The sequence below is a fragment of the Staurois parvus genome, unplaced genomic scaffold, assembly GCF_062004578.1.
Source record: "Staurois parvus isolate SC_StPar_1 unplaced genomic scaffold, SC_StPar_1.0 ptg000376l, whole genome shotgun sequence".
Taxonomy (NCBI): domain Eukaryota; kingdom Metazoa; phylum Chordata; class Amphibia; order Anura; family Ranidae; genus Staurois; species Staurois parvus.
This window is the reverse complement of record NW_028318172.1, coordinates 896577-907675: the sequence shown is the minus strand read 5'-3', so window position 1 is coordinate 907675 and position 11099 is coordinate 896577. Positions and strand designations below refer to the sequence as shown.

At 44.3% G+C, this 11099-nt stretch overlaps 1 protein-coding gene across 10 annotated transcripts in view; it reads left to right on the top strand.

Annotated features, from left to right (window-relative positions):
• Positions 1-1233: 1233 nt before the first annotated feature.
• Positions 1234-11099, top strand: part of LRCH3 (leucine rich repeats and calponin homology domain containing 3) — a 119473-nt gene continuing 109607 nt past the window's right edge. For 4 of the 10 annotated variants that reach the window (XM_089685454.1, XM_089685453.1, XM_089685448.1 and 1 more), the window contains exon 1: positions 1237-1728. In XM_089685454.1, the coding sequence (XP_089541580.1) occupies positions 1491-1728 (238 nt within the window). In that variant the 5' untranslated portion in view covers positions 1237-1490. Of the gene's footprint in view, positions 1729-11099 lie in introns of all 10 variants that reach the window. The other 6 variants (XM_089685450.1, XM_089685449.1, XM_089685447.1 and 3 more) reach the window with 3 other exon arrangements.

Here is an 11099-nt window from a genome sequence, read left to right as displayed (position 1 = left end):
TTGGTATTTTGAGACTAGGTTTGTGATGTACCTGGGGGCCGAGTTGTGGCCCGATATCTATAAAGGATAATTATAGTTTAGCCCACCAGGGCCAGGCTAGAATCAAAATTTTCAGTTGTGTGTAGTTATAAGCATGTGAGCTTGCGTATAAAAGGTTTTTGCCCTATTACAATTAATTTAGAACTAAATCCAAACTTTTCTTTTTTATTTTGGATAGAGTAAGTGAGGGATACCACCCCACTTTTTCGCAACTGGTGTCCTTTGGGGGATATACCTATCCACTTCCTGTCCCATAGCCACAAGAGGAAGTGGGAGGAAATCCCTCCATGTCCCTGCTGGAAAATTTCCCTTTTCCATTCTGGTAATAGTGCAAAATATCTGATTTTCTTGTACTTTGATTCTCAGTGAAAACAACCACCAGGACCTATAGAGACGGTGAATGTCCCTAATGGGGACACAGCAGGCCTTCTTTTTCAGTGGGAATGCAGTTCTGGCACCTCCATAAGTGGATGTATGTAATGGGCAGTCTATTATTCTTGCCTGCTAGGGGTTAATTGCAACTGGGGGGTTCTATTGTTGGCAGGAGGTCTATTGTTGATCTGAGGGATCTGTTGAGGGATGGGGTCTATTGATACTGGCTTCTTGGAAATGTAGTGTTGCTGCCAAGGGTCTCTTTTTGCTGGGGTGTATCTCTTCTAACTAGGTGGTCTGTTGTTCCTCAGCGGGATCTATTGTTGGTGGGCAGGCGATCCATTTTACAGCTTTTCTTGTTATTATTAGCAAATTCCATAGCAACATGAAATGATACGTGTTTCTGTATTCTCTAAAAGGTAGGAGGAGGTGGAGCCAAGCGATGGTGCTGCTCGGAGGTGGGTAGTGGGGAGACTTGGAAGGGGCACATTCTCTCGGAGAAAGAAAAAACCCTTGGATGGAACAATAAAAACCTGACAGGGGTTCTAATATTTTTCCACTCATGCTAGAACAAAAGTTTTGGCTCGTTTTTTTTCTATTTTTAAATAATAAAAAGCTTGGAGAAACGTGCGTGAGCTGCACAGAAGACGTAACGTAGCTATGACTCCTATCCCCCCTACGCCGCTCCAGGAAAATGGCACACAACCGCAGAAAGACATAGATACGTCCCTAGCGCCCGCTCGGTGCTCGGCTGCCTGGGCTGGACGGCTCTGTCATGACACCGATGTGGGCAGAACTTACCGCTGACGTCGCTGGTGATAATGCGCATGCTCAGCTTACATCCGGGCCCTAGGAAAGCTCTGGTGTGTTAGTGCTGCGGCCTGTGCGCTCCCCGCTGTCACCAATGAGTAATAGTTTCCCCAGTGTTCAGCAACAGCAACCACAGCCACACATCCAGAGGGGAGGGAGGCGGGCGCTCATAGTTCTCCTCACAGACTGCGCTGCTTACAAGCCGTCCCCGCCCCTGTCTGTGGCTTCCCGTCAGTGTGCTAACGCAGGCGCAGTGCGGAGTCGGTGTGATGGCGGCCACGGTACTGGCCGAGGGTTCGGCCGTGCCCGGATACTCTGCAGCGGCGGTGTATAATGGACATGGCGTGTCTAGCGCTCCTAGTGCGGGTCCCGCCGCGTGGAACCGCTCCCTGGAGAGAGCTTTGGAGGAAGCGGCCGTCACCGGATCCCTCAACCTTAGCGGCAGGAAATTGAGAGAGTTTCCGCGGAGCGCCGTCCGCCAGGACCTCAGTGACACCACACAGGCCGGTAAGGCGAGAGAGGGGGGCTGGGGGAAGGGACAGGCTCTGGCCCTGGGTGAGGTGACAGGGATGTCCGCCCAGCTGTCACTAGAGGGGGAATGGGCAATCCAATCTGAGGGCTAAGCTGGCCGTACACTGTACACTCTGATTAAGGGCTCATCCTCAGGGCGGCTCAGCCGTGCTTTTACCGCTCCCTCATCTCCTCCTTTAGCAGCTGAAGTTGTGTACCTGCTGCAGCAAAGAATGTACCTCATTGGTGTTGTGGCTGCTGAACATAACCTGTTCCAGTGAATGGAGCTCCGTCACAGCCATGCGTGTGGCTTCAGCGCAGTGGTGCGGTCTTTACGGTTTAAATAGCTGGTGAGAACGCGACATGTTACCCCCCCCCAGCTGCCTACAAATCGCCCTCTGAAATGCGATTCACCATAGCCGGCTTTTAGAGGGGCAACAAGGGCTGCTACAAAGTGTGAGAGAGTCATTAACCTAGAACTATTGGCCAAAGCTTTTTTTTTTTTTCTTCATTTTGAATAGAGCAAGGGAGGATTATAACCCCCGTCAGTTTTTTTTTGCCAACGGTGTGCCATTGGGGAGATTTCCCTTCACTTCCTGTCCAATAGTCAAAACAGGAAGTGAGAGGAAATCCCTGCAAATTATGGAAATTCCTTGGGGGTCACCAGAACTAGTGTCCCCATTGGAAGATTTCCCCGCTATTACTGTTCTGGGGACAGCCCAAAATTTTGGGTTTTCTTTTACTTTCGATCATAATGGTAAACAGGACAATCGGAGAGGATGAATCTCCCCAACAGGGGGCACAGACAGCAATAAATACTGACGGACGTTCTAATACCACTCTAGCCAAAACTTAACAAAAATGTTGCCTTTAGTTATACATTAAGCAATATTAAACCCAAAAATGCAAAATGTTGCAGCTTACCAATAATTAGATGTGTGGTGGCTGCATTCATGGGTTTTTAGGCTTTTGTCCCTCCTTTTTCACCTGGTGATCTGACCAGTAACACACCTTCTGTAATAGCCGTGGTTTACACCAATGAATGTGGTTTGGGAAACGTTGCGAATCCTGTGCATTTCCCGCACCTCATTGCAGTCGCATTGCATTCTTGTGATCTGGTGCAGGTGTCAATGATAAATTAATGACACTCCGAAACAGATCCGATTGCCAGGAATCGCATCACATGGGTGAAAACACACATACAATGCAATTCAGGTGCAGATTTAAAAAAGGTTGCTGCATCTTTTTGGTTCGAATGCAATGCGATTGAGCCATACAAGATGTATGGCTCAAATCGCACCGCACAGACATTTGCATGTAATTTGCACAGGATTCCTGTGTGAATTACATGCAGTGTCCTGCACCGCATAGTATGAACCTGGGCTTAGAGTGCCTCTACTCTGGATGAAGGGGCACCTTTGCACAGCAGTATTTTCATTCTGGGGGGAGGGGAGTGTTGGATGTAGCAGCAGACTAATGCAGGCCATAGACGGTTCGTTTATCGGCTGATTTTTCAGCCGAAAAAGGAAACATCGGTCATTCTGTTGCCACCAATGATTGCGTAAATTGTCCGTTTTTCGCAAATTTTCCAGCATGACCAGTAAAAGAAATGAGGAACTGCAAAAATCGGCCGATGACATTGCCCCACTAATGGTGTGAAAATCGGCTGATGACATTGCCCCACTAATGGTGTGTAAATCGGCCCATGACATTGCCCCACTAATGGTGTGTAAATCGGCCCATGACATTGCCCCACTAATGGTGTGTAAATCGTCCGATGACATTGCCCCACTAATGGTGTGTAAATCGGCCCATGACATTGCCCCACTAATGGTGTGTAAATCGTCCGATGACATTGCCCCACTAATGGTGTGTAAATCGGCCCATGACATTGCCCCACTAATGGTGTGTAAATCGGCCCATGACATTGCCCCACTAATGGTGTGTAAATCGTCCGATGACATTGCCCCACTAATGGTGTGTAAATCGTCCGATGACATTGCCCCACTAATGGTGTGTAAATCGTCCGATGACATTGCCCCACTAATGGTGTGTAAATCGTCCGATGACATTGCCCCACTAATGGTGTGTAAATCGTCCGATGACATTGCCCCACTAATGGTGTGTAAATCGGCCCATGACATTGCCCCACTAATGGTGTGTAAATCGGCCCATGACATTGCCCCACTAATGGTGTGTAAATCGTCCTATGACATTGCCCCACTAATGGTATGAAAATCGGCCGATTTATTCTTTTGGATGAAAAATCAGCCGATAAATGAACCGTCTATGGCCTATATTAGATATACTAACAAATTGAAGTTAAACTCCAACTAACACTTTATAAGCAGTTACTTGCTGCAAACCATTTTTTTTTCCCTTTTGGGTTAAAGGTTTTACACAAATAAAAGCTGACTATTGTAAGCAACCCCTGTCAGTGGTAAATGGTTTGTGTCAACCCTCTAACCACTACATCTGCAGGACAGCGTGTTATTTTTAAAATCAACAGATTTCCTGGCTAGATCACCAGGTGAAAATAAAGGGAGGAAAACAAATGCAGCCATCACATCTAAGAACTGCTATAATGTTTGCTGTTGTGTGTAATAGCACTGTAGGTTCATTGCACGTTACAAACTTCTTGTACAATGTGTTTGGTCTGCCATCAAATATTATTCATTATCACAGGTACTTATATGGCGCCGACAATTTACACAGCGCTTTAAATACATATTGTACATTCACATCAGTCCCTAACCTTCAAGGGGTGTACAATCTAAGGTCCCTAACTTATATTCATACTTACACATACTAGGGCCAATTTAGACAGGAGCCAATTAACCTACCAGCATGTCTTTGGAGAGTGGGAGGAAACCCACGCAGTCACATGGAGAACATGCAAACTTCAGGCAGCTGGTGCCGTGGTCGGGATTTGAACCAGCGACCCTAGTACTGCCAGGTGGAAGTGCTAACCATTAAGCCACTGTGCTGCCCAAATATGTGCTACCAGGGCTGGCTTGATAGGATACAGATTAGATAGGTTAGGTAAGTCCAAATAATATAGAGTTTTGGTAGATCTAAAGTTGATTGTATCAGCAGATTGTAACGTGGTGATCTTTAGGTTTACCCAAGCTATGTAATAGGAGGACAGACTTAAACAATGCATTTGCTTCTAATCAGGCAGGCTCTAGTCTTGCATAATTCTTGGTAGATCCAATGCTGACCATACAGTATCTCACAGAAGTGAGTACACCCCTCACATGTTTGTAAATATTTTATTCTATCTTTTCATGTGACAACACTGAAGAAATGACACTTTGCTACAATGTAAAGTAGTGAGTGTACAGCTTGTATAACAGTGTAAATTTGCTGTCACCTCACAATAACACACAGCCATTAATGTCTAAACCACTGGCAACAAGTGAAAATGTCCAAATTGGGCCCAAAGTGTCAATATCTTGTGTGGCCACCATTATTTTCCAGCACTGCCTTAACCCTCTTGGGCATCACAGAGCTGGTGGATGTTCGAAACCTTGCGCTCCTCCACCTTCCGTGTGAGGATGCCCCACAGATGCTCAATAGGGATTAGGTCTGGAGACATGCTTGGCCAGTCCATCACCTTTACCCTCAGCTTCTTTAGCAAGGCAGTGGTCATCTTGGGGGTGTGTTTGGGGTTATGTTGGAATACTGCCCTGCTGCCCAGTCTCAGAAGGGAGGGGATCATGCTCTGCTTCAGTATGTCACAGTACATGTTGGCATTCATGGTTCCCTCAATGAACTGTAGCTCCCCAGTGCCGGGAGCACTCATGCAGCCCCAGACCATGACACTCCCACCACCATGCTTGACTGTAGGCAAGACAGATATTGTACAATCAACTTAAAAGTGATTGTGAACCTCAGACATGAAATATGAACAAAGCATATCCCTCTATAGTGTGTATTTATCTCAAGAGCATTTCTTGTCATTTCTGCTGTCCAATTCCTCTGCTATCTGCTTGAGTCACTTCTGACAAGTTTTTATGACAAGATAAAAAACGATGACTGCAGATTGACAGCCTCAGCTGTGTTCCTGTGAGCTGTGTGAAGGAGGTGTGTCCTTTCCCTCCATTCAGCTCTGAGTTCTCACTGAGCTCTGCGGATTGTAATTTCAGCTCTCCGCCCTCTTTTTTTCTTTACCCTCAGAGAAGCTGTATAAATTCAGCACTTTGAATGGATATAGAGAAGACTGCAAATAAACAGGTACAACGTATCTAGGAGGATTTGCTTCATCTCCGTGTATCACCTGAGACCAGTCACTTCACTTGGTATATGGAAGAGTTTGCAACCACTTTAAGGCTCCATGTACACTGGGTGTTTTAATAACACTGGTAACGTTAGATTTGTAAAGTCAAGTTAAAAACGTGCGTTTTTCAGCATTTTTGTATTAGCGTTTTGCAGCGTTTTTTCACGTTTGTGGTTTTAGCGTTTTTAGGGTTTTTTTTTTACAAAAAAAGATTTTTTTTTAGTGAAAAAAGTCCAAAAACACTTGTTTGCCACAACTTACCGGGTTTTGCCATGTTTTTCAGCGTTAGAGCGTTTTTACAGCTAAAAAACTCCTCTAGAAACACACAAGTCCTGGGTTTTTTCCAGCCAAAAAACGCCCCTGCCAAAAAAACACTGATTACAGTCTGTGTGTGAATGGACACATAGGATAACATGCTGGGGAGTTTACTGGCTGTAGAAAAAAAGTCAGAAGCAGCATCTGTAAAAACATCCGGTGTGCATGAGGACTAAATCTAAAACCAAATTTATTATGAGGATCTACCTAACCTAATCAATTTGTGTCCAATCAGGCAAGCCCTTGCACTATATACAGGTTGGTAGGTCTTAATAAAGACATTAGTCATATTGTAACGTGTATGATGCTTCTAAATGAGATTGTCCAATCAGAAATCCGATTATTTGGTCACCTTTACCTGAAGAAATCCATTTTAGACCATTCCTTATAATACAGTCTGATTACTGGCTGCTATTTTGTGGTGGATATATGAAAACAATAATTTGGAGCAAATCTGGAGCAAAATGTTTTCTACCAACCTGTTACATCTCACTGTTCGTAGTTTAGGAAAATTAACCTCTTCATGCCAACGGTACGCAAATATGCAGCCCCTTAGCAGCTGGGGCTTGACGCCAAGCGGCCGCATATTTGCGTACCATTTGTAAACAAACGTGTTGAGAGCGCGCGCCCTGCATGCTCCCAGCATGTGTCGACCTTTCGATCATGTGACTGCCGTGATTGCTATTCACAGCGATCACATGACCCTAAACCCCTTAAAGGACCGGGAGGCGCGGGCGTGAAGGGATTGAAAAAAAAAAAGATAGTGGTTGCTATAGACGGTTGAGCAGACTTTTCTGTGCTCCAGTATTATGTCAGTCCATTCCATGGAGAATACTCTGACAGCGCCATTGGAATCATCTCACATTTTCCGAATAACCCATCATCACTGGTGAGACTGGCAGCGATAACAAATACTTCTACCTGCCTTTATTTGTGGAGCTCTTTCTGTTAATAGGAGGAATATCATACACATGCTCTGAATGATGCTCTTTAATGTTAAGTGTATTGACACCTTATTTCTACTGCCAAACCATATCCCTTTTAGACACATGCACACACTGTTCACATCTGTACAGCACTTTTTTGTGTGCAATTCTGTAAGGCCTGGTTCACACTTTTGTGCTTTTTGTGGCGCCTTTTGCAGAAATTCACTACAGTCCATTTAACATGGTTTCCTATGGGACACGTTCAGCTCTATGCTTTTTTCAGCTGCTGTGTTTTTGGAAAGGGTCAGGGACTTTTTGTAAAGGCAAATTGGTGTGTTTTTGGTTCAATAGACTTCAACGGAGACGCTGCATAAAAGCACTTAGTCCTTTTTTTTTTTTTTTTTTTTTTTTTTTTTTTTTAAATCTGCCCAACAACAAATTGGCCCAAAAACACATAACGCACAGCAAAAAGCACTGCAGAAACAGATCACACGCTAACTGCACAGGCGTGAACCTTGCACACTGGGGCTGTTCTAAACACTCTTCTGGCAGGAGAAAAACAGCTTCAGAAACATCCTAACACGCCACGTTTTTGCAAGCGAGTTTAGGCTTGTCAAGTGCTTGTGTGTTTATTCATTTCATTGGTCAGAATGTTCATTTATTCTGACCATTGAAATGAATAAAGCTCAAGTACTAAATGCTCTTAGCTTTTAGATGCATTTAGGTTTCTTTTTTCCTCCCAAAACACTCCTGTTTTGAAAGCACACATTATGTTGTTTGTTTTTCTGTCTCTAAACTCCTGCAAATGCCTATAGTGTGCACAGACACACGTGCTAACATGGAGGGGCATTTAGAAGCAGAAACAGTGTACAATTGCAAGCATTTTGTTGTATTTGCTTGATGAGCACAAAAAAATACCTGGTGTTTGGTTAACATTGTTTCCAGCTATCCTTAAACTACAGAACCCCACCCTCTGCTATAGAGAAGAATTGAGGGTAGACGTTAGTGGTACTATCCTAGGATATAATGCTGCTTCTCCATATACACTGTGCAGCAAGTGACTTTGTCCTCCTAGGACAGGAAGTGTCACTGACAGGATCAACAAGTGCAAGCTAAAAAGTCTGGAAAGTAAACCAATGCAGCTACTAATGTTGAGGATTCTTAAGCAGCAATATATTCATTTTTCTTTGGTTTAGATTTGGCTAAAGTTATATTAAAGTCTACATTTTTGCTATTTATACTCTCTGTATGAACACTTACGTTCTTTTTCTTCTTTTTGATGTAATAGTGTTTTTTTCCTTCTCTTCCTGAATTAGTTGGTACCCACTGCACTGGTCCCACTTTCCATTGTAAGGGTAGCTGCTTGGTTTGTAGGGCCCTCCGGAGCCACAAGTTTTTGTGTGCTCCCATGAACAACTACTGGCTGATATAAGAAGGCTGTCTTCGCCAACATGCACAGACCGCCTGAGAGCAAAACACACATAAGGATTGCGTCCAAAGGGATTGAAAGTGACTTGTAAACATCATTGTATATATTTATTAAAACTGGAGAGTGCATCATCTGGTGCAGCTGTGCATGGTAGCCAATCAGCTTCTAACTTCAGCTTGTTCAATTAAGCTTTGGCAATAAAACTTGGAAGCTGATTGGTTTCTGTGCATAACTGCACCAGATTTTGCACTTTTCAGTTTTTGTAAATCAACCCCATGTTTGCATATTGGTGCTATGAGCTATTGGACATGCAGCCCTGAGGAGAGAGGATCAAGATGGCTGTGAATTATAGTATAACTAAAGACAAAATGTTTTAGTTTTTTTCCTAGAGTGGAGAGGGATTAGAACACACGTCAGTTTTTATTGTTGTGTGTGTCCCAGTTAAGGAGATTCACCTTATTTGTCATGTTTACCATTATTGTTGAAAGTGAAAGTAAAATAAAATCCTTAATTTTGATTTGTCTCTAGAAAAGTAATAGGGAAATCTTTCAGTGGGGACAATTGTTGTGGCAACAATGGTGGGCCCCCAAGGAATTCCCTTTTTTAATTTGCATTACCTCTCACTTCCTGTTTTGGCTATGGGACAGCAAAGGTAAATACACTATATTGCCAAAAGTATTGGGACACCCCTCCAAATCATTAAATTCAGCTGTTCCAATCACCTCCATGGCCACAGATGTATAAAATCAAGCACCTAGGTATGCAGACAGCAGCAACTCGGCCAAGAAATGGTAGGCCATATAAAATGACAGAGCAGGGTCAGCACATGCTGAAGCGCACAGCGCACAGAAGTCACCAACTGTCTGCAGAGTCAATAGCTAAAGACCTCCAAACTTCATGTGGTCTTCAGATTAGCACAACAACAGTGTATAGAGAGCTTCATGGAATGGGTTTCCGTTGCCAAGCAGCTGTATCCAAGCCTTACATCACCAAGTGCAATGCAAAACGTTGGATGCAGTGCTGTAAAGCACGCTGCCACTGCACTCTAGTTGAGGGAAGATGTGTTCTCTGGAGTGACAAATCATGCTTCTCTGTCTGGCAATCCGATGGACGTGTCTGTGTTTGGTGATTTCCAGGAGAACGGTACTTCCCTGACTGCATTGTGCCAAGTGTAAAGTTTTGTGGGGGGGGGGGTTATGGTGTAGGGTTGTTCTTCCGGGGTTGGGCTTTGCCCCTTAGTTGCAGTGAAGGGAACTATTAAGGTATCAGCATACCCAGATATTTTGGACTATTTCATGCACCCAACTTTGTGGGAAGTATTTGGGGATGGCCCCTTCCTGTTCCAATATGACTGCACACCAGTGCACAAAGCAAGGTCCATAAAGACATGGATGAGTGTGTTTTGAGGTGGAGGAACTTGACTGGCCTTCACAAAGTCCTGATCTCAGTCTGATAGAACACCTTTGGGATGAATTAGAGTGGAGACTGAGCCAGGCCTTCTCATCCAACATCAGAGCCTGACCTCACAAATACTCTTCTGGAAGCATGGTCAAACATTCCCATAGACACACTCCTAAACCTTGTAGACAGCCTTCCCAGAAGAGTTGAAGCTGTTATAGCTGCAAAGGGTGGCTGCAACTCAATATTGAACCCTATGGACTAAGACTGGGATGCCATTAAAGTTCATGTACGTGTAAACGAAGGTGTCCCATAATGTTTTGCAACATAGTGTATCTAAAATGGGACACAGATGGCAGAAAAAAAATCTGACAGGGAATATAACCCCTTCTTACTCTATCCAGAATGAAAAAAAGTGTTGCCTATAGTTCTACTTTGAGCTCCAGTTCGCGCATATGGGAATTCGCACCAATGACAGGACAAATGACGCAATGGCTTTTCTGTGGAGCCTATTCACATATGTTCAGGTTGGCTGCAGTATGATTTGAAAGTGAGCCCTGTGCGATTTTTCTGTCCAGTTCAGGTGTGAATTCCAGTCTCCTACACTTAAACCGTTTGCATTGGAATCGAACCGAGCGGGACTGCAAATTGCACTGCAAACCAACCCTGCATGTATGTGAACCTGGGCTAAAGTTGAATTCCAGGCTAAACCTAACTAGTCCTAACACCTTTGTTGATGTATATACTTATTTTCAGCCTGCTCCAGTCTGTTCACAAGATCCTCTGTGTCAACCAGCCAGAGGTGGCTTGATAATGGCTGGTAAAGCTTGGAACGGTGACATCACCCTTGGGCTCCTATGGCCCAGCTGTTGTCAGCACTCTCCTCTCCCATGCAGTTGCTGCTGACTGACACAGTGGAGCTGGATCTTGTGAGTGAACCTGACTGGGCTGAAAAAAAGGTAAGTGTACAATTTTCTTACACAGGTTAGTCAGCATAGGTGTTAGGAGGGGTCAGTTTTTT